Genomic DNA, 23,734 nt, shown 5'->3' on the forward strand with positions numbered 1-23,734 from the left:
GTATGCATATATAGGGACGTGAGTGGTGCTGTGGGTTAAACCACTGAGTCCAGGACTTGCCGATCAGAAGGTCGGCGGTTCAAATCCCCACGACGGGGTGAGCTCTCGTTGCTCGATCCCTGCTCCTGCCAACCTAGCAGTTCGAAAGCACGTCAAAGTGCAAGTAGATAAATAGGTACTGCTCTGACGGGAAGGTAAATGGCATTTCTGTGCACTGCTCTGGTTCGCCAGAAGCTGCTTAGTCATGCTGGCCACATGACCCAGAAGCTGTACGCCGGCTCCCTCGGCCAGTAAAGAGAGATGAGCGCCGCAACCCCAGAGTCGTCTGTGACTGGACCTAATGGTCAGGGGTCCCTTTACCTTTACCTTTATGCATATATAAATGTATATATTAATGAAAATAACATGGAAACATGCAGTATGGGGAAATTGCTTTGCAAAAAAGTATGAGGAGAAATTCCGAATAATATGCTGACAAATTTTCATGAGGACTTTTTGGGTTTTAAAAAAATCGCAAATTGCTGTGGGAATGTGGAGAACTGATTATTTACCCAATTGTTCTTTATTTTGAAATATTTATCCATTGTGACTATTGGTGCTGTTTCTGCAGCTGCTTTCATTCTTCTTTAAGGAAAACCCCTGCCAGTTTTGTGCCAGCAGAGGTGAGATTCAGAGCTCAACCTAACTAGTAGTCCTGAAAGAGAACTTGCCAGAGAGGAAATATACAAGTAAATCTGGTAGTGGTCAGATCCTGGTGTAGTTGGGTTTCCCTGGGAAGTGAATAACTTTTAGGCTCTGCCTTTTGTAGCTTCCTGTTCCTGATCCGTTGCTGTTAGAATGCACCCTTCAACTTGATTCACATTGTGGCAGGTTGTTGATGGTTTTGCTTTTGTTCTGTTTATATTGGGGGGGGGTTTAATCCTGCTACAGTCGTACCTTAGATCTCAAACACCTTGGTTCCTGAACAAATCGGCTCCTGCACGATCGAAACCTAGAAGTGAGTGTTCCAGTTTTTGAACAATTTTCAGAAACCAAATGTCCAGTGTGGTTTCCGGGGCTTCTGGTTGGCTGCTGGAGTTTCCTGCAGCCAATCAGAAGCTGTGCTTTGGTTTCCGAACGTTTTGGAAGTCGAATGGACTTCCGGAATAGATTCCGTTCGAATTCCAAAGTACGACTGTATTTGACCATTTCTGCCATTTGACTGGAGACACATTTCCCCATGATCTGTAGATGTGACAGGCCATATTTAGCTCCCTTCTGGGAATAAATTGCTCACTTGGGCAACTTTAGTAACCACAAGCTGCCATTTAGTAATCTAAATTGGTTGTGCCCGAGGTTAGGATAATGACACAGTTCAACATCAGGACTTCCCAGGGGTGGAGCAGGGAGATGAAGAGTATCTGCTGTGCTGAATCTCAGCTACTCAGGTTCTCAGAAGGCTGTTGAACTCATCAAGGAGGGTTTGTGAGTTCTTTTTAACATATCAGCTAGTCTAATGTAGATAGTTATTTAATCCCTGATTTGCTTGCACAAAGCTTACCCGGGGGTTAGATTCTTTCCAAACTTTATTGAACATTTGTTCTGATTTGTTTGCAGAGCAGTCATACGTCAAGGAACATTTGTTTTCTGTTCACACTGATTTGCTTGTGGGGTCTTTTACCATTCATCTCTTCATCTCACACTTCTCCGTGCATTCCCCGTTACTTTCCTAACTGCAAAAGTCCCCTTTTGTACTGGATTTCATAGAATCATAGAGTTGGAATAGACCACAAGGGCCATCGAGTCCAACCCCCTGCCAAGCAGGAAACACCATCAGAGCACTCCTGACATATGGTTTTGTTGCGCTGGGGTAATGACAGAGCCCTTTAATCCACTTTAGCTGCTCAAATCTAAAGTACTAGTTTGTGCTTGAGTCCCTCCTGCAAAATAATGACAGACTGAAGGCAGCAAATCTTTAATCTCTGTCCATCTCTTATGCTTGGAATTCTACTCCCCTAATACTTGCTTAGCTCTTCCTTCCTTCCTTCCTTCCTTCCTTCCTTCCTTCCTCCCTTCCTCCCTTCCTCCCTTCCTCCCTTCCTCCCTTCCTTCCTTCTTTTAGAAAATGCCATCACTTATGTTTGGGCCTTTGAGCAGGTATACAGTGCATTCACTATCTCCAAAGCAAATGTTCTGCTGGGAGTGTTGCTTAATTTCCATCTGAGCATGGCTTCTGGGAAGGTTAAGAATGCATGCAAGTATTGGCCGGCATGGTATTCCTGGGCACAGAAATGATAGCTGTTTGGCCCTAAATCTCTGTAGTCAGTGGGAAGAACTGGGGAGAAAAACTAAATGCCTGTTCAGCATGTCATACTGTTGTTGGTGTAAGACTTCTGTTGCCTTCTGAATCTTGTGCTGCACTAAATTAGGTGACCAGAGTATCAGAACTGTATGCTTAACACTTGCACACATCAAATAGTTTCCACTTCCTTGTGGGTTTTGTTCTGTTCTGTTTTGGGTTTTTCCTGGTTCTTCCATCCAAAACATTTGGATGCTACATCTAGTCCAGGGGTAACCAAAATTGTCCCCTCCAGATATTGTGGACTACAACTTCCGTCTTCCCTGACCGTTGACTATGCTGGCTGAGGCTGATGGAAGTTGTTTATTGAGTATCACCAAGTGCTTGGTGCACTTCCAGACTGTTGCTATTTTCAGGTGAGACCCAACCGCATAACTGGCCAATTCAGGTTGTGCAACTATAATTGACTGGTAGGTCTTGCGCAACAAACCCGTTCCTCAAAAGATCGGCCTTTCTGTGCTCAGAAAAGTGATGGGGAAATGCAGTAGGAAACAGGTTGGGACACTTAATTTGATTTAATGTCATCTAGCCTCCCTGCAAACAAAGCAGAATGAATGTTCAATAAATAGGTCATCTGGAAGCACCTTTAGCTGTTGTCTGGAGGGAGGGGAGGAGTGTGTGTGTGTGTGTGTGTGTGAGAGAGAGAGAGAGAGAGAGAGAGAGAGAGAGAGAGAGTTACTGCAACATGCTAGCACAGCTACCACTTATATGGCAGTTGCCTCCATTTCACAGCCGTTGTTTTTCTTGGTACTGCGCTGGCTGTTCCTGCGGATGCTGTTTCAAGCGGTCTCTTCCGTGCAGCTGCTTTTCAGGTTTGCCTCAGAACCTGATGTGGCAGAAGAGCAAAAGCAGGCCGTCTCACCACAGTGACTTGAACCGCTTCCTGCCATGCGCCACACCTGGCAGTGAGCTAAGTGGCCAGAGAAGGACTAGGCCTGGATTCTAAGGGATGCCTTCTAAACAACCCTCTCAAAGTTTACACTGGGGATAGTTACAAACACAAAAAACCGCAAATACGTTGAAAACAAGACTTAAAACCCTCCCCTAACACTCCATACATCCCTGTACAAAGGGCCTGCAAGACAGAGCTGTTCCACCTGGCCTTTGGTTTGGACTCAGTCTGACCCTTATGTTTCCCTCCCCTTATGGTCTTGATTTATCGGCTATTTTAAAATGAGGCTGCATTTTAAATTGCATTTTAACCTGTATTTTAAATTGGGTTTTTCCCACCCTCTCTTTTCCCCCTATTATGCTTTTACTGTGATTTTATTGGTGTTAGCCACCCTGAGCCCGGCTTTGGCCAGGGAGGGCAGGGTATAAATATAATTTATTTATTTTAGAGCCAGTGTGGTGTAGTGGTTAAGAGTGGTGGACTCGTAATCTGGTGAACCGGATTCACTTCCCCGCTCCTCCACATGCAGCTGCTGGGTGACCTTGGGCCAGTCACACTTCTCTGAAGTCTCTTAGCCCCACTCACCTCACAGAGTGTTTTTTGTGGGGGAGGGAAAGGAGAATGTTAGCCGCTTTGAGACTCCTTCGGGTAGTGATAAAGCGGGATATAAAATCCAAACTCCTGTTAGAATTGACATCCATTGCTCCAGATGCTGTTGCCCTTGGTGCCCTGCGCCCAGAAGGAAATGTGCCCCCCCAAACTGCAGAAGTTTCTCCACTCCTGCCCTCCCCGTTCCTGTCTCCATCCTCTTCCTCTCTTCTCCTTACCCTGCTTATTGCAGTCCGAATCCATGACCACTTATTGGTTTTTAATATGTTGTGAAGGGAGCATAAGAGGATATGTTAAGCAGCTTTTTTACAAAAAGGTTTTAAAATTGTGCCCGGAACAAATCTCACCTTTTGCATCATTCCTTTTCCACGCAGTTGCCAGGCGTTTGAGCGCTGTGCCCCTCTAACACTTGATACCTTCTGTTCCAGACTACTTGAAAGACGAATTGGACAGCTATGTGAAGCAACTGCAGATAGTGAAGGTCGTCCGGCAGCTGGAAAGGAAGGGATTGATCACTGCCCGGTTGCTGGGGGCCAGCGTTGCCACGGGAGATGTGCTCACTTTCCTAGATGCTCACTGTAAGTCGCAACTCTCTCCGTCGGCGAGCTCAGTCCTCGATGTGGGGCTTCTAGAGGCAAAATATTGCCAAGGCTGGCAACTCTGTCTTGCTTCGCAAAGCCAGCACACACAGAGTGTTGTGCACGTGGTTTGATTGCTGTACCTTTGAGGCTAGTTTGCAAACTACTGCTAACGGCAGCATCTGATCGTGAGCTGCATGCGTGATTGAGCTGAGGCAGATCAAACATCACAGATATGAGTCTGGCCATTGCCTCAGGTGCTGTGCTTCTCAACCTGAGCTGCTTCACAAGGTGCAGAAGAACAACGTGGTTTCTCTGTACGGGTGCATCAACGTGGTTGGCAGCTGAAAGTGTGGGCAGACTTGGCTCAGCAGGACTCTGCGTTAGGAGATGATGTGAGGCTCAACGGGCTCACTCACACGTACATGGCATCAACTGGCTGATCCAAAGGCAGAGAAATCAAGAGACTTACATGCATGTGTGAATGTACTCTTTTATTGGGGATGAGAGTGAGGAATCCTGATTTAGTAATGTTCTGCTCATGGAAGGCACAATAAGACACAGCCCCGTGCTGTGAGTTATGAAAATGGCATGCATGTTTTGTTCTCTCTTTTTTTCTATTCACACAAAGTGTGCCTTTCTTTGGGATGCAATTCATTTGTGCCCGCCCTGGCTATTGCATCAATAGCAGAACAGTGTATTTTTGAAGGAGGCTACAAAGTGAAAGCCAAAAGGAAGGAGGTTTATCCTCCCCACAGTGCAAAGCAACAGAACTATGGTGGAACAAATGGGGGCACCCAGTGTGGGGCCTGTCGTAGTTCCAGAGCCTTTCTGACTGGGCTGAATTTTGTTGAAGGAACTCAAGGAAGCCGCCACGCAGATACAGCAGGATGGCCTCATGGTGTTATGGTCTCACAATGGACTAATAATAATAATAATAAATTTTATTTATATCCCGCCCTCCCCAGCCGAAGCCAGGCTCAGGGCGGCTAACAACAATAAAATAATGCAACATTCTAAAAACATTTCATTATAAAAATTAATTAAAATCAAATTGATGGCAACCATTAAGCAAAAATTCTGTGGGGGACAAGGAGTAGGTGGAAGAGAGAAGAAGTGGCTGTTACAATGTCAAGAAGATGAGGTCCAGGGAAAGGAATTTTGAAAGGATTTGCAAGGCTGAAATGACTCGGGATGATATAGAGACAACATCAGATGATGCCACCCATTTCTCCTTCTCTCTTCTTAGGTGAATGTTTCCATGGCTGGTTGGAGCCTCTCTTATCGCGCATTGCTGAGGAACCCACCGCTGTGGTCAGTCCAGATATCACCACCATTGACTTGAACACTTTTGAGTTTTCCAAGCCAATTCAGTATGGGAAGCAGCACAGCCGGGGGAACTTCGACTGGAGCTTGACTTTCGGATGGGAGTCCATCCCTCAGCATGAGAAGCAGAGGAGGAAAGATGAGACTTATCCCATCAAGTAGGTCCATGATGAAAGCTCCTTCTTGATAGACCTTTTGATGCCACTCCCTGTTGAGTAAACCTCCGCGGATCACAGCGTAATCTGCACCAAAACCCACACACTAACTGCTTAGACCTGATAAAATTTAGTAATGTTTGTTTGGCTTCATTTGTTGGATCAATTAAAAGCTTTCTTTAAATTTATCCAAATGCCTCAATGAGACAGGAATGCAACGGATGTTGTGGTGGTTTAAGGTAAAGGTAAAGGGACCCCTGACCATTAGGTCCAGTTGTGACCGACTCTGGGGTTGCGGAGCTCATCTCGCTTTATTGACCAAGGGAGTTGGTGTACAGCTTCCGGGTCATGGGGCCAGCATGACTAAGTCGCTTCTGGCTAACCAGAGCAGCACACGGAAATGCCGTTTACCTTCCCACTGGAGTGGTACCTATTTATCTACTTGCACTGGTGTGCTTTCGAACTGCTAGGTTGGCAGGAGCAGGGACTGAGCAATGGGAGCTCACCCTGTCACGGGGATTCGAACCACCCACCTTTTGATCGGCAAGTCCTAGGCTCTGTGGTTTAACCCACAGCGCCACCTGCGTCCCCCAGCCACCCAGGAGGTGTCATCTTAAAAGAGTCATGAAGTGGAAAGAGAGAGGAAAGCCTCTCCTAAAACGGTCCCTTTGCACTGTTTGTGATGATGGGTAGAGTAAGGTAGCAGCATCCTTCTTGCTTCATTTTAGTTGTGTGAGAGCTAGCAACAGAGTTTTCCAGGCACCTCCTGTTTGGTGCTATAATCCCACCAACTAACTCTTTCTTTCTTTCTTTCTTTCTTTCTTTCTTTCTTTCTTTCTTTCTCTTTCCACCTGACCTCTTGGCTCTCCTGTAGGAGATAGGGAGAGCATAGCCTGAGAAGTGCATCAGTTGTACTGGGTTGGTTGGACCTATTCTCCCACAAAACCCCAACTACAAAATAACAGCTAAATGATACAACACTGTAGCACTGTGAGGTTTGAGGTAATAACCGAATGTCAGAATTCAAAACTTCAAAAGTGTGTTTTTTCTTTCCTTCGGAACTAATTTTATTTTTATTTATTTTATTTTATTTTATTTTTATTTTTCAAACAATGGTTTGATGGTGATTTGGAAAAGCTACCTTTTTCCCAGTTGGTTTTTCAGGAAGCCAGCTACCGTGGGATAAAAAAGTTTAGGGCAATCGGCGGTGGAATTGAGCCAAAGAAAACCAGCAATCACAGGCAGAATCAGGGGCTTCTCAGTCCTTCCTGTCCCTTCATGTATTCCAACCTATAAGTGACCTTGCAAACAAAATAGCAAAGGAATTCTGGTATGCAGAGGTGGAGTGGCTTTGAGAACAATTCGGAGCATGATAAATGGGTGTGTAAGCGAAAGGCTGGCTGAAGGAAATGTGGCGGAAACCTCTTGCACAGATACACAGGTTTGTACCCAGTAATTCTTCTAGTGGATGAGGCAACCTTTGGTGTAAATGACCCCTGAGATTTGGGTCAGCTGTGCTTGCACATCACTCTTAATTTTTCCAAGCACTTTATGATGAAACCTTTGTCCGGCTTGGATGCCTGCAGTTTAGTGAGGGAACAGACGCCACTGAAAAGCAATGTGTTTGAGGGTATAGTGACGAAATCAGTTCTTTCTGTGCAGTGGGCCCATTCATGCACACAAGTCATCCTTTGATACTGCAGTCATCTAGAGATGACTTTGCATGTGGGTGCCAGGCCTGAGATGCTGGGATGAGGACCCATGGACTTCATATCCCATCATCCCTGACTATTGGCCAAGCCAGCTGGAGCTGCTGGGACCTGGAGTCCAACAATATAACTTTGTGTTGTAGATCCCCACTTCACGTACCACCACCCCCGTTAGAAAAATATAAATTAATGTGATCTACCTCCTGGCGCTTCCTTGGGATATAAGGATTATGAACCACTTGGTATACTCGGAAGTTCTTTATGAGATACAATGCCAGGACTCCCCCTCCCTTTCCCCCCTTTTGGCGGTACAAAAGCCAGGATAATGAAGGCCGTGACATGAAAGAGCCAAGGTTTATTCCTTTCTCTTTTCAAAGCCTGCCAGCCTCTTGTCTGTTTTGGCAGTGGGCAGCTGCAGAGTCATTAAGGTAACCAGTATCCCAACCTCTTAAAGCCCGAAATGACCTTGAATTCATCAAGTGGAAGACATTTAATACCGGCCCTTGCCATTGCACCAGCGAGACAAAACCCCTGTTCCTTTTGGCCTCAAGTACAGCTCTTCTTTGTGCAGAGGTCAGACGGGAGGCTGTTCTGCCCCCAATGAAAGGGGCTCAGGGACTCCTTTTTGTTGCTGCTGCATATTCTGAGAGGGAGAGGGACTGGCAGGTTGGCTTGTCAGCGGCTCTTAATCTGCGCTGTTCGCCTTGGTAAGAACACAGCTGTGTTTCAGGAGGGGAGGGGGACCTTGTTGAAGCAAGTTTTCGACTGCAATCTCCATTTCTTTCTTTTTTAAAAAGAAAGAAAGAAATGCCTCTTGCGAAAGGAGCAGGGCAGACTGAAAAGCTTCGTCCCCAAGTGCTCTCAAATTTGGCTTGGCAATATGCATTTATCGTAATGATACCTGAGGCTGAATGAAGGGCTTGTTTGCTTCCAAAAGGCTCTGCCTCAAAGTTCCTAGTGACTGAGCACCATCCTAAGCACTGGGGCTGTTCCTGCTGCTTCTGATGTGATCAGCCAAGGCCTGCCTCACGTCCTCCTCCTTAGCTCTCCCTCTCCTTTAACACATCTGGGCTTGGTTGCTGCTGGTTTTCTCAAGACTAAAAAGGTAAAGGGACCCATGAACATAAGGTCCAGTCGTGACCGACTCTGGGGTTGCGGCGCCCATCTCGCTTTATTGGCCGAGGGAGCCGGCGAACAGCTTCCAGGTCATGTGGCCAGCATGACTAAGCCGCTTCTGGCGAACCAGAGCAGTGCATGGAAACGCCGTTTACCTTCCCGCTGGAGTGGTACCTATTTATCTACTTGCACTTTGACGTGCTTTCGAACTGCTAGGTTGGTAGGAGCTGGGACCGAGCAACGGGAGTTCACCCCGTCACGGGGATTTGAACCGCCGACCTTCTGATCAGCAAGTCCTAGGATCTGTGGTTTAACCCACATCGCCACCCGCGTCCATTTCTCAAGAGTAGACTTATTGAAATGAAGGGACCTAAGCCAGCCATGTCCATTAATTGCAGTGGGTCTGCTCTGAGCATGGCTGAAATTGGATACAACGCCATGTCTTGGGCTCTAGGCACTTTTGGAAGCAAAATAAGCATATGAAAGTTATGCTGTTCATAGTTTCAGTTTGAATGAAGTGTTTGGAATTTCTAGGGTGGATGTGTGGGTGTGGGTGTGGGTGCGCATATGTGTGGCACACCGGTCAGCTTCTACTGTTTAAAACATTTAAATCCTCAAATTTTATTTTTTAATTATTTGCATTTTCAAAAATGGGAACAGAGAGCATATTTAACCCCCTCCCCTCCCCCCTTCCCCTGTCCCACTTACAACTTTGTACCAAATAGAGTAAAGAAAGCTCATACCAATAACTAACTCAGTTGGTCTCTAAGCTGCTACTGGAAGGATTTTTTTTAAAACTTGTTTCAGCATATATACATATTTCAGCATATATACATATACCATATGATTTCTCTTCCACACTTTTCCTGGTTCCTTTGCTTTTCCACTACTCTGCGTAATCCACAACTTTTTAATCACCCAATTTGTTCTCTATTAAATACCCTATCTATTTCAACTCTAGATTTACTCGAGACCTACTAAGCTATGTATTTGTTTATACTGATTCCTACAATATTCAATCAACTTGTCCACTCCTCACATCTATTTGACAGCAGGACTCCAAGCAAAATAGCATACGACAAAATAGCATACAACAAAAATATATTGGTTTTTAAAAGTTTGGAAGGTAGTGGTGACTGGAAAAGTTGCACGAAAAGTGCAGGGTTTTTTAAATGATTCTTCAAGGACCATGTTGGAAAATAACCCTACACACTTTGCATGCTCTCCAGCCATGATTTTGTACCCAGTAATTCCTGAAGAACATTTTGGGCATCTAGATAGATTGCACTTCCTTGAGATTTGCAGCAGCAGCAGCTGTGATGGAAGCAATGGGTGGGCAATGGTGTCAACATCTAGGCCTTTGATGTTCTCTTAGTCCTATTGACCCTTGTTCTCGCACGTTCTTCTTGTTCTGTTTTATTTAATACACGTTTATTCTTCCTGTTGCATAGCTTAGAAACTGGTTTTAATACTTTCGAAATACAGTTCCAAGGATCAGATCAGTGGTCTGTAAGAGCATCAGTTGTGGAAGTAGTTAGATTTTGGGACGGCAGACTACTGGGAACTTGATATAAGCAATCATAAACAAATGCACCTCTCAAACACATACAAAATCCATATGCATAACTTTCTTTTTAAAAAAACCTAATTCAACAGAACAGCAAAAAGAAGGACCGATAGGTCACTCCTCCTAAAGCTAGCCTAAATGAATGCCCCTTGCAGAATTGCCTGAATCTTCTCTCAGAGCCTCAGGGATATTGCAAGAAAAGCCTTGGCTCCTCGCCACAGATCTGATCTCCTGTAATGATGGTATTCTGGGGTGGGCAGAACCTGCTTGACTGAAATTGATGCATGCAGCTCCCAGACGGTGTAAGGAACAAGTCGTAGGTCTATACACCCTAAAGATCAAACTAGGAATTTCAGAGAGGAACCTGAGCACTGATTGATGCTACAGTTTCCCTTTCACTAAGTATCTCTCTTGCTGGAATTTGAATAACATACTCACAATTCTCCCTTTTTGCAGAACTCCCACATTTGCCGGCGGACTCTTTGCCATTTCCAAGTCCTATTTTGAGCACATCGGCTCTTACGATGATCAGATGGAAATCTGGGGTGGGGAAAACGTGGAGATGTCCTTTCGGGTAAGAAGGAAAGGTACAATATCCTAATTGCAGTACAGCTATGGCTGGCCCGGCGTATTTTCCAACTATACCAAATTTGCAGCACAGGGAAGCATTCATTCATCAATCAATCAACCAACCAACCAACTAACCAACCAACCAACCAACCAACCAATCAATCAATCAATCACCAGCTCTCCAACAAGGCAATCCCGGGGAGAGGATGAGAAACAACATTCCATCATTTGCTTTGTAATGTATTGCTATTAGGGTTGGTTTGTTTTGCTGCTTTAAAGGGGGGGGGAATCAAAACTAAAGGATTGTGACGTGAGCAAGCCTAGCCTCCCCCTGGGCTCACTTCCCTCCCCCGAGATGTCTTTTTTCAGGTTTCAATTAACCATAATTTAACATTGCACCCAAACCCTAAACCTGTGATTGATGATATCTGTGATTTGTTGAAATAATCCAGCTTCATAAACCACAGTTTCAAAGTTGGCTTGTTTCAAATAAACCATAGTTAAGATTAATCGTCATTTGTCGGACTTGGATGGCACAGGGAAGGTGTAGTTAACCAAAACTGGAAGCAAAATCTTCCAAACTCTTCCTCCTTGGAGAAAAAGGGGTGGGGAAGAGAGGGTTGTTCCTGTTGTGATAAAACATGCATCCTGCATAAATAGCAGTTCCATGTATATACCGTATTTTCCGCCCCATAAGACGCACTTTTTCGCCTCCAAAAATGAAGGGGAAATCTGGGTGCGTCCTATGGGGCGAATGCAGGCTTTCACTGAAGCTTGGAGAGCGAGAGGGGTCGGTGCGCACCGACCCCTCTCGCTCTCCAGGCTTCAGGAAGACATCCGCAGCCTGGGCAGCCCTGCAGGAGGTCCGGCAGGGATGTCTAGGCTGCGGATAGCAGCCTGCTTCCCGGAGCGTCGGGCGCCCTGAAAGCAGAGCGCCCGGCGCTTCGGGAGCACATCCGCAGCCTGGGCAGCCCTGTGGGAGTTCCCCGCAGGGCTCCCCACGCTGCGGATAGCAGCCTGCGCCTGAGGCAGACATCGGCCAGCCCCACAAGCTCAGGGAGGCGCAGCGCCGTTCCTCGACCTGGTTCGGTTTCCCCGACCTGCTTTTGGGGGGGAAATAAAGGGGGAAAAATTTCCTTTATTTCCCCCCAAAAAAACTAGGTGCGTCCTATGGGACGGAGCGTCCTATGGGACGAAAAATACGGTACCTTCAATTTCTATTGATAAAGGATATGTTCAAGCAGCAATGTGGTTCTGAAATTGCTCACAGCAAGTGCGACAACTACACATTATTGAAAGAGTTATGCTACCTTAGAATTACTAGGAAAATGTAAGAAAATCTGGGATAAATTTACAGATTAGATATGGGTATATAAAGTAAAGGAAATAACTGAAATACTTTTAAAGGAGGAGAAGTGTGTTTTCTTTCATTATTGCAATGAAAAGCTTTAGTGGATCACGTGGGTGCTCTTTATGGTGGTTTTACGAGCATAAAGGTTAATTTTCAAAAGGGCTCTGTCTGAAAAGCAGCTTTCGAAGGCTAAAAGCTGTTTGGAGTGCCACCCTGTGGCTGCAAGGAAAATCAGAAGTGGGTATAGAAGTTTCTTAGAGAGCCAGGGATCTCCTATCCAGGACTGCCAATGCACATCCACAAAAATGCCCGGTCGTGCCTTCAGTGGTATACTCAGATCTATAATGTGCCCACAGCCAAGTAGCAGAAGGGAGCAAGTAGCTGCCACATGTTCTGTTGCAGAGACATTAAGCATGGTTGCAGCTGCTTGTATCGCCCTAGTGATGTTCATCCACCCCTGGTTTCTAGCTAGACAAATCTCAAAGTAGCAAAGTCCAGATTACCTCTAAGTAGGTTCCAAGATAAGGCCTAGTTTCATCCGTACCAGAGCGGAATGCGTGCTTTGGGGTATAAGGAATCCTTGGGTTGGTTAAGAGGCCCTTTAGCTCCTCACTGGTAACATTGGGGTCATCAGTTCTGGGTGTGGGGCCTGGGCTCCTTTGAAGGAGCTGGTGGGGAAGAGGATGATCTCAGGATTTCTGCTCCTCAGACTCTGGTGCTGTTGGAGCTCTCTGAATCTTGCTTACAGGACCTTTCTGTACCTGAATCGCATCATTCATGGTCGTGACACGAGGGTAGATGACGTGTGAAACGCGTAATTTGTGTTTCAGTTTGCTAATTTGTTTTTTTTAAAATAATTTTTATTACGTTTTTCTATTTTGCATTTTAGAGTATTCATTTGAACAACCTTAAAATATCAGTGACTTCCCTTCTTCTCCTTCCATTGTTCAGTTTGCATGCCATAGATCCCTGCATATTTTACATAAACTAAACCATTCAGTATCCCATTATTACATCCATCAAAACTTATTTACACTGTTGAATATATCTTAATGCTGCCGGCATTTTCAAATGTACACAACTTTCACTCATATATTCAGTAAACATTTTCCAATCTTCTTTAAATGTATATTCTTCTTGTGCTCTTATTCTGTAAGTTAAGTCTGCCAGCTGCGTGTATTCCATCAGTTTAAGTTGCCATTCTTCTTTAGTTGGAACCTCACTCGTTTTCCAATTTAGGGCCAACAAAACATGGGCCACAGTAGTGGCACACATAAATAGTCTTTTTTGACACCTGGGAATTTCCATCTGAATTATCCCCAACAAAAAGGATTTCTGTTGTGTGTGTTTTTTTGGGGGGGGGAGTACTTTTAAACATTTTTTTCAATTCATTACAAATTATTTCCCAATACTCTTTTACCCTTTTACAAGTCCACCACATACGATAGAACATATGATAGTTTGCTTTTTAAAGTTGTGGTGAGGAACCTGTGGACCTCCAGATATTTAACTCTGATTCCCCTCACTCCTGACCATTTGGGACTCACTCAAGAGTTGGTGGACTCACCTTCTTTAGAGGATTTTAAGCAGAGGTTGGATAGCCATCTGTCATGTTGGGATTCCTTCAATGCAGGGGTTGGACTAGATGACCCCGAGGTCTCTTCCAACTCCACAATTCAATGATTTGATGACTAGCGGGAGTTGACCAGTGCCCAGAAGGTTACTGGTTCCCCATTACTGTTCTAAACAAAAGCAGCTTTGGTGCCTGGACTTTCAAGCATGGTGCAGAGCGAGAGAGGCAGTGTCAAACATTTTCTCCATGCCACCGTTCCAAAGCTGCTATTTCAGTGTAGACAATACTAAAGTAGATGGACCAGTGCCATATAAGGCAGCTTCCTAATAATTGTGATGCTGATTCTCTGCCTTAAAGAAGAGAGAGGCATAAAAGATAGCCACACATTTCACACCTTGGCCCAGGCAGGCTCAAATTAAGGGTTTCTGTTGGGATGGGGGGCATATCTTTTCTGCAGGTTTGGCAGTGTGGGGGCCAGCTGGAGATCATCCCCTGCTCTGTGGTTGGCCACGTGTTCCGTTCCAAGAGTCCCCACACCTTCCCCAAAGGAACTCAAGTCATCTCCAGGAACCAGGTGCGTCTGGCGGAAGTCTGGATGGACGACTACAAAGAAATCTTCTACAGAAGGAACCAGCAGGCCTCTCAGATGGCTAGAGAGGTATGTAAGCCAACTTCCCCTAAAGCTCGCTCTGAAGGATCAGGAGTGCCCGTTCCTTGTTTTCAAGCATGTATTTAGAGCAGCCTTCCTCGGTTTTTGGACTGCAAGTTCCATCAGCCCCAGCTAGCAGAGTCTATGATCAGGGTTGATGGGAGCTGGAGTCCAAACATCTTGAGGACAACAGTTTGGGGAGCTCTGATTCAGAGTTGTTGCATCGTGTCTTCTCATTTCTGTATGTAGAGCTGATTCAGCTGTAGTGAAGAGGGTTCTCAAACATAGTTGCAGGGAGCCTCACCAAGGCAAGAAAAAGCCCTGTACAGTGGACACTCAGGTTGCAAACGTGATCCGTGCAGGAAGCACATTCGAAACCCGCAGCGCCGCATCTGCGCACACGCGGGTTGCGATTCAGCACTTCTGCACATGCGCAAAGCACGATTTAGCGCTTCTGCGCATGTGCAAGTGCTGAAACCTGGAAGTAACCCGTTCCGGTACTTCCAGGTTCGGCGTGGTGCGCAACCCGAAATCGTGCAACCTAAAACGTCCGTAATCCCAGGGTATGTCTGTATGGGCATTTCATAGAAGCATAGAATTGTAGAGGTGGAAGGGACCCCAAGGGTCATCTAGTCCAACCCCCTACAATACAGGAACCTCAGCTAAAGCATCCATGACAGATGGCCATCCAACCTTTGCTTAAAAAACCTCCAAGGAAGGAGAGTCCAACCTCTCAAGGAAGACCGTTCCACTGTTTCAGCGGTTGGGTGACTGAGAGTTGCCCCTCCTCTCTCACCTCTGGAGTGCCCAGCCATAGGCTGGGGAGCAGGCAGAGATCTGCTGGGGCCTTGCCAGGTCGTGGCAGTTGGAGGCAACTTACCCTCAAGAACCTCCAGAAGTCTAGAAAGGAGAGTAGCGTGGAGCCCTTCTAAGCCTTTGCAGACTAAGCCTGGATGCAGCTCCCAGGGCTGAGGCCTACCTTGGATTTAAGCTCACATCCTGGGCCATCTTACCCATAGGTGTTAGGGGTGCGGGGCACCCAGGCGCTGGGCTCTTGGGCACCAGGCCGAGAGTTGAGTCCAGGGAAGAGCCTGCCCATCGGTCAGAGCTCCGCGGTGGGCTCTTCTCCTGCGGCCAGCTTTGCGCTGCGAGTTCGGAGGAGACCGAACCAGTGAGGAGACGAAGCGGTCAGCCAGCTCCGTCCTCCTGCATGCCTGGGACTGGGCAACTGGGGGGGGGGCGCTGGGCGGATCTTTCCACCCCAGCGCCGCATATGCTTAAGACAGCCCTTCTCGCATCTTAAGCCATGGGTAGGCAAGCTAAGGCCCAGGGGCCGGATGTGGCCCAATCGCCTTCTAATCCGTCCCACGGACGGTCCAGGAATCAGCGTGTTTTTACATGAGGAGAATGTGTCCTTTTATGTATTTAAAATGCATCTCTGGGTTATTTGTGGGACATAGGAATTCGTTCATTTCCCCCCCAAAAAAAATATAGTCCAGCCCCCCACAAGGTCCGAAGGACAGTGGACCGGCCCCCTGCTGAAAAAGTTTGCTGACTGCTGTCTTAAGCAAATAAAAAAATAAAGTAAGGAATTGTTTGTTTTCATAATTCATTTAGAGATTTGGTGGGCTCTATACAGGAAGGGACGCAGGTGGCGCTGTGGGTTAAAGCCTCAGCGCCTAGGACTTGCTGATCGAAAGGTCGGCGGTTCGAATCCCTGCGGCGGGGTGCACTCCCGCTGCTTGGTCCCAGCGCCTGCCAACCTAGCAGTTCGAAAGCACCTCCGGGTGCAAGTAGATAAATAGGGACCGCTTACCAGCGGGAAGGTAAACGGCGTTTCCGTGTGCAGCTCTGGCTCGCCAGAGCAGTGATGTCACGCTGGCCACGTGACCCGGAAGTGTCTCTGGACAGCGCTGGCCCCAGGCCTCTTGAGTGAGATGGGCGCACAACCCCAGAGTCTGTCAAGACTGGCCCGTACGGGCAGGGGTACCTTTACCTTTATACAGGAAGGAGGGTGGGCAGTGATAGTGTCTCCTTTTTATGAAGTGATACTTTAAAAACAAACAAACCATGCTGTGCATTTTCAGAAAACATATGGAGACCTCGCTGAGAGGCTTGAGCTGAAGGAGCGGTTACATTGTAAGAACTTCACCTGGTACCTACAAACCATTTATCCCGAGATCTTCATCCCAGACCTTACGCCGGCATTTTACGGAGCTGTAAGTGCGGGTTTGGGGTGTTCATTGCATGAGAGAGTTCTTTCTGGGTCACAGCAAAGGAGCATCTAGCCTTGCCTTCTACATCCAACCGCGTTCCGCCAGATGCCTCAGGAAGAAACACCCCAAATTTTCCACTTGGCCCTTCCTTGGTTCATAATATATTCTGCAGTGAGGACATGGCTCAGAATGCCAGTATCTGGTCCAGATTCAGATTGTGCACATATGTATGTTCCAAATCCCGATGGTAGGCCTGTAAAATCTACATGTATAAACATTTAAAATTGCTTATGTATTTCCAATCTTCCATCCCACTCCAATGTGACTGAGAGAGAAACTCCGGGAATACGTTTGATTCTCCAGCAAGTGAAAATGGTGCATGTCTTCACACTTCGACTCATATCTTTTGTCCTGTGCTTTGCAGGCATAACGCCATGCTTTAAAGCTGAAGCACAACAAAGGGCACTTCAGGTTTTCCCCAGACTGCCATTTGCTCCGATTCAGCAGGTTTTGGGGGGAAAGCGCCAAGGCAGGAGGGGGGACCTCTTGGACACAGAGGTTTAAAAAAGGGACTTATGCAGTAGAAAAGGCGATCTGGATGAGTCTTTTATTACCTGCCCTTTGGCTTTGCTACATAAAGCAAACCCTTCATTAACCAGCCTTCAAAAGCTTTAATTTTTGCTTTGTCAATCTGTACTTCTCAGCTTAAGGGACGCAGGTGGCACTGTGGGTTAAACCACAGAGCCTAGGACTTGCCGATCAGAAGCTCGGCGGTTCAAATCCCCACGACGGGGTGAGCCCGGTCCCTGCTCCTGCCCACCTAGAAGTTCGAAAGCAAATCCAAGTGCAAGTAGATAAATAGGTACCGCTCTGGCGGGAAGGTAAACGGCGTTTCTTTGTGCTGCTCTGGTTCGCCAGAAGCGGCTTAGTCATGGTGGCCACATGACTGGAAGCTGTACGCCGGCTCCCTCGGCCAATAAAGCGAGATGAGCGCCGCAAACCCAGAGTCGGTCACGACTGGACCTAATGGTCAGGGGTCCCTTTACCTTTACTTCTCAGCTTATGAACTCTTGATTCCTTCCTTCCCTCCAGGAGCGGAGCATATGCCTGCGCTGCCCGGAGCGGGCACGCTCCCAAGGGGTGTGTGGTGCAGAGTGTGTCCTCCCAGGCATGGAATAGCCGCTCAGGGTCCCTGCAGCTGGGGATGGAGCGAGCCGCCCATGGCGAACATTCGGTGCGCCACCTGCCCGCAACTCCCAAGCCTCCCCCAAGCTGTCAAAATGAAGGGGGAAGGGCGGAACAGCGCCGGCAAAGCAGCACAGCTCCCCCTCTTACCTCGATGGCTTAGGGTAAGCTTGGGAGTAACGGGCAGGTGGTGTGCCGAATGTCACCCCCCTCAGTGAGGGCACCCGGGGCGGTCCACCCCCACCACCTCCCTTCCTAAGCCCCTGCTTCTCTCCCTCCCTCCCTCCGTCAGTTCTGCTAAGGAACCAATCTCCGTCAGTTCTACTAAGGAACCAATCTAATAAAAACAAGTTGAATGAATACAACTTAAAAACAAAATTAAAATACAACATTAAAATATTGAAACATTAAAATATTAAAATGTAGCCTCGTCGCAGGAGGAGAAGGAAAGGAAAAAAGAAAGAGAGGGAAGGAAGGAATCAAATTGGCCCCGCGTAGAGCGAATTACAGTAGTCAAGACTGGAGATGACGGTCGCATGGATCACTGTGGCCAGGTCGGGAGGTGCTTTGAGAGAGGTGGGAGGTTAGTTGGGCTGAAGGGGGGAATTCAGGACTGCACACTGCTTACAGAAAGAGTGCAGATTCAACAGGGCTGTGTCTCTGAGTATTTAGGCAAATTCACACCTAGGTACTGCTTCTGGCTGTAGATGGACCCCTGACAGTGTTGGATTGTTTTCAGATTAGAAATGAGGGTGCCAAACGCTGCCTGGATGTTGGAGAGAACAATCATGGAGGGAAGCCGCTCATCATGTACCCCTGCCATGGGATGGGAGGCAATCAGGTATGGAATTCATGAGAAAAGTCCGGTCTTAAGGTGGAATCCAGCAAAACACTCCCATTCGTGCAAGGGTTTCTGTTTGTGCAATGAAACTTACCCTCCTTCTCCTCTCTTCTCATGCCCTTTCCCACACCCTTCTAGAGGATTGGAGAAAACCCCAGAACAGATTTAGGGGGTGCACAGGGAAAGATGTTCCGCTGCACAGCCAAAAGTCCCTGTGCGAATGGAACTGCTTCATTGGACCCCACTCCATGTCTCTTCTCATGTCTGAGCACACACCACAGGGCTATGATTTCAGGCGCTGCAGTCTGGAAGTTTTGCGCTGCCCTGATTTCAGGCAAACAAGTGCTTCTGTAGAGATTATTCTGCACTGAACTACTTGCAACTTTCCTAGTATAAGAGCATACCCACATTTCCCCCCTAGGTTTCCATTTTAAAACAGGAAAAAAAGAACACTGCATTAATCAAAATACACCTTCTACAGTCATACCTTGGATCTCAAATGGCTTAGTAGCTGAACAAATCAGTTTCTGAACATTGCAAACCCAGAAGCAGTTGTGCCGGTTTGCAAACGTTTTTCGGAAGCCAAATTTCCAATTCGCTCCCATGGCTTTTGATTGAGTTCAGGAAGTTCCTGCAGCCAATCGGAAGCCGTGCCTTGGTTTTCGAACAGTTCTGGAAGTCAAACGGACTCCCGGAACGGATTAAGTTCGACAACCAAGGTACAACTGTATAGACTTGTTCCCCAAAACAGTTGAGAACAGTTTTGCAAAACTGGTAAAGGATTGCCTACCCCTTTGTTTTGCATCCATGTTTTCTTGAAGTGTAAAAATAAACTACTCTACCCCAGAACAAAGCAAAAAGCCTGACTCCTCTCAGTTGTTTTCTGATGAGGAAGGCCTCTTAGCAACTCCCCGGTGGCTGTTCTTTTGTGTGTCGTTCTCAGTACTTTGAATACACATCCCAGCGAGACCTGCGGCACAACATCGGCAAGCAGCTCTGCCTCCGTTCCAAGATGGGACCCGTGGAACTGGGAGACTGTCACTATACAGGGAAGCACTCCCGGGTGCCGGAAAATGAAGAATGGGAACTGACAAATGTGAGTGCTTTAAGTTATAGATATAGGTAGATTTCAGAGCGGAATGCTTTTCTCTTGCTCTCGGAACCCCCATTTTTGCCTCCCATCAGTTGTCCGCTGCTTGCCAGGCAGACATCCCTTGCTGCTATGGCTACAGTCTGGCCTGGCCTGGCCAAAGCATATAATGGGCAGTTCTATTCTGCCATTTTTTTCTGGAGAGCAAGGAGTTCCTTCTGAGAGCAGCCACTGAGTGTGGGCTTGGGGTGTGCTGTAATGAGAAGTTGCAGCAGCCACCACAAAGGAGGATCTGACGATCCCTCTTGGCATTGTGGGAGCCATTCGCCCCCACTACTTTGAAGGGGAAGCGGGGAAGAGAGAGAACACCATTTTCACAACACTATTTGTTTGCTGGGTTGTTCCATGTTTCTCTAGCACAGGCATAGGCATACTCGGCCCTCCAGATGTTTTGGGACTACAATTCCCATCATCCCTGACCACTGGTCCGGTTAGCTAGGGATGATGGGAGTCCCAGAACATCTGGAGGGCTGAGTTTGCCTATGCCTGCTCTAGCACCTGGTGTGGTGATGGTCTCCCCCCAAAAAAGTCATTCTAAAAATTCATGGAGGGGCAAGTCTCTCAATGACTAACTAGTTTTTATTAATTTATTCCATTTATATCCTGCCCTTCCTCCCCAGGGAGCCCACAAGAGCCAAATGAGCTTAGCTAAATAAGCACGGATGCTTAATAACCTGTCTGAAAATGGTTGATGCCAAAGACAGGGTTTTAATCTATCTTTAAACAATAGGGCTGTGATGAAAAACACTGGAATTAAAATGTTTCTGGCTTTTGTTTCTTGGAGGGGGCTAGTGAGTCTACAGGACCCCAACAGGGTAATTTTGTTTTTGGGGTGGCCATATTCACAGTATTTTGGCAGCGGCGAGTTATGCTGACCACGGTGCTAGGGATTAGGAGAAAATAAACTTCCAGAATTGGGGGAAATGTCAAATGAGCCACAATTCTTCCCCACGACCATGTTTTTGGGATATTCTGCTCTTCAGGAGTGTGCAGGAAGCTGTAGCCACTCTCTGACCACCCAGAAGAACTCCTGCCTTGTCCCCTGGCTGCTTCTATCCATGGTAGCAGCAACAAGAGTTAACATTTTCCTTGTCAATGGCCATTTGCCATAAACAACAACAACAAAAACCTGACTTGAGTAGCGGATATTTTCCCCACCTTCAGTCAGGAGGGGAGAGGATGCTTTTCCTATGGTAAGTGAACCTCCCTTACTTCAGAAACACTGCAAATATTTCCCCTCCACCACCCCCAAAACCAATGAACTTTGTCCCCAGCAAATACCAGGCAAATTTCAAGAGGGGCATTTGGTGTTGCCCCAAAGAATTGCATATTCCTAGAGTGCTGGACTTCCTTGGAAGCCTTGTGAGCTATAGGTAAAAAGGTAAAGGGACCCCTAACCATGAGGTCCAGTTGTGGACGACTCTGGGGTTGTGGCGCTCATCTCGCTTTATTGGCCAAGGGAGCCGGCGTACAGCTTCCGGGTCATGTGGCCAGCATGACTAAGCCGCTTCTGGCGAAGCAGAGCAGTGCACGGAAAAGCCGTTTACCTTCCTGCTGGAGTGGTACCTATTTATCTACTTGCACTTTGATGTGCCTTCGAATTGCTAGGTTGGCAGGAGCAGGGACCGAGCAACGGGAGCTCACCCCGTCGCTGGGATTCGAACCGCCGACCTGATCGGCAAGCCTAGGCTCTGTGGTTTAACCCACAGCACCACCCGCATCCTTGAGTTATAGGTACAGAGGTATAATATCCATATATCACACTCTATGAGGATACAGGGAAAATCTATCAGCTTTGTGTTCTCCTTTTCTAATTGCTCATAGGAATCTCTCCTACATCTCTGAGGGATAGAATACTGGGCTTGGATGGACTTTAAGGCAATGCTCTTCATCATCTTCTTTTTTTAGGATCACCTCCTTAAAAATGTGGCATCTAACAAATGTCTGTCTGCAAGGGGAGAGCATCCTTCCATGGCTTCCTGCAACTCTGCAGATCCTCATCAGCTTTGGTACTTCAGCTAAGCAATCCTGGCAAGGGCCACAAAGTCTGTTGCCAAGGTCCTCTTGTGAAAGTTTCTCTTCTCTTAACTCCACTACCAAGAAGACAGAGGACAAGTTCAGAGAAAGAAGGGAACCCAGTCAAATATGCTGCGTAATCACACTTGACTTACAAAACACTTTTGTGCCTTTGTGGGATGGGATGGTCAAAGAGGACACAGCGAACCATTGGTGTATCTTTAGTTCTTTTTAATTAAGTAAAATTCCAAGCTGGTGAGTTTGCCCTTTAGAGTACCATAAGTATTGTTAATCAAAGCTCCATATTGTGAGACGGACAACAACAGTGGTTTTATTTTGCAGTAGATTTAAAGGGGGAGGGACGTTGATAGGATGTAAAATATTTTTTTCCTCTTAACTTTTGTATGCTGTGAGCAGCGTAGGAAGTAGCAGCTTGCGGAGGTGCCGAGCCTGTCCTAAGAAATAGTTTACCTGTGGGATAGTTTAGAAAATAACTGATGCCAAAGATAAGAATGACTTTAAACTCTGTTACATAGGAGAAGCATCTTCTGACCACACGGAGACTGTGGAATGAGAAACTGCATTGTAAAGACTTGGGGGGGACATTTCTAAGAGTTTCTCAGCTGTGTTTCCCCCCCAAAAAAAAAGATCTTGCACACAGATGCCGGTGGGCAGTGCAGAAACTGTTGTCCCCTCCCCCCAAGTTTCAGTAGGTTAGGACTGCATTTTCCAATAGTGTAACACTGGAGTGTGGTATTGTTTTGTGGCTGAAATTTTCACCTCTTTGCGCAGCCCGTTGCCAGTGCCTTACTTCGTCAGGCCTCTCACCATCGTGCTGCAAATAAGTCCCTTTCTCTCTTTTTTAAAGCATACTCAAGGCAGCTTTATCCCTTTACCAAAGAAAAGGGGACTTGCGAGGGGAGAGGTACTCCCTGGACCTCAAACAAAGGAAGGGTAGCATTTTTGCTAGGCCCTTCCTTACGACTCCCAATGTCAGGGACCTGGTGTGCCTTTCTGATCGCTGCAATCCAGACCTCCAGAGGCCTTTGACATGAACTTGACCCCCCACACACACACACCTGTTTGTGTAGTCTGCACGGTTTGACAACTTCCTGCACAAGGAGAAAGTACTACTTGCTTTTCCATCTGGATCCTCTCATTACCTTGATTGTACACTGTGATGCCTTAGAGCAAGGAAAGCTGCTAATCTGCCTATATTTTTTAAGACCAGCTGGAGAAGCTGCTTGCTTTGAGGGAACGGATGCTGCTGAAGCCTGCAGAATCACCTTCGTGGATGGGATTGTAGAGACTACCCAACAGGGGATGAGTGTGTGCCTGCCTGTCTTTACAAAAACACCTGCTGAAGTAAATTAGTACATGATATACTGCTAGTTGCAGTTGCCTGATGGAGCAAATCTCTGTTTTCCTCATTTGTTTTGTATGCTGTTAAGAAAAATAGCTTATTTGTTTTGGGGATGTCACTGGAGGTGGGGATTTTAATTTTTTTCCAAATGCAAGCCCAAGATGCTGTTCAGCCACAAAGCTTCGTCGTGACTTGACAATGAGCCTCTTCTTACCCATAGCTTGAATAGCTATTGCACTGTCCATTGAATGCAAAGTGTAGAGGTGAATTTGAAGGAAAATGTACCTCCAGAACATCCTAAGAATTGGGTGTTTTTGAGCACACTACACTTTAAAAGCCGTTTGTTTATGGGGTTTTTTGAAGAAAGACCAAAGGTGCTGACTGTTTCCCTAGATTTTGAATGCAGAAGGTGACATTGGTTTTCCCATTGTGTTCATTTCCAGGAAGGCTTTAGCTGAAAGGCAAAGACCTGCCTTGGGTAAATTTCCAACTGGAAATAATAAAACTTAAAATTCTATTTTACAAGAGAA

General features: G+C 46.7%; 1 protein-coding gene and 1 long non-coding RNA gene across 3 annotated transcripts in view; one reads left to right on the forward strand and one right to left on the reverse strand.

Annotated features, from left to right (window-relative positions):
• The window catches only part of GALNT6 (polypeptide N-acetylgalactosaminyltransferase 6), a 62,242-nt gene extending 38,508 nt beyond the window's left edge, over nt 1-23,734 (forward strand). For both annotated transcript variants that reach the window (XM_083729418.1, XM_083729417.1), the window contains exons 4-11: nt 4,268-4,417; nt 5,667-5,901; nt 10,747-10,864; nt 14,242-14,442; nt 16,521-16,652; nt 18,574-18,675; nt 19,619-19,771; nt 21,734-23,734. In XM_083729418.1, coding sequence (XP_083585544.1) covers nt 4,268-4,417; nt 5,667-5,901; nt 10,747-10,864; nt 14,242-14,442; nt 16,521-16,652; nt 18,574-18,675; nt 19,619-19,771; nt 21,734-21,847 — 1,205 coding nt within the window. In that variant the 3' untranslated portion in view covers nt 21,848-23,734. The remainder of the gene's footprint in view (nt 1-4,267; nt 4,418-5,666; nt 5,902-10,746; nt 10,865-14,241; nt 14,443-16,520; nt 16,653-18,573; nt 18,676-19,618; nt 19,772-21,733) is intronic.
• LOC310840263 lies at nt 9,522-10,778 on the reverse strand. Its single transcript, XR_014561884.1, has 2 exons — nt 10,729-10,778; nt 9,522-10,230 (listed from the first exon to the last, which is right to left on the reverse strand). It is a non-coding gene; the product is annotated as an uncharacterized lncRNA (long non-coding RNA).

Source organism: Podarcis gaigeae (assembly GCF_964106915.1).
Source record: "Podarcis gaigeae genome assembly, chromosome: 2".
Lineage (NCBI taxonomy): Eukaryota > Metazoa > Chordata > Lepidosauria > Squamata > Lacertidae > Podarcis > Podarcis gaigeae.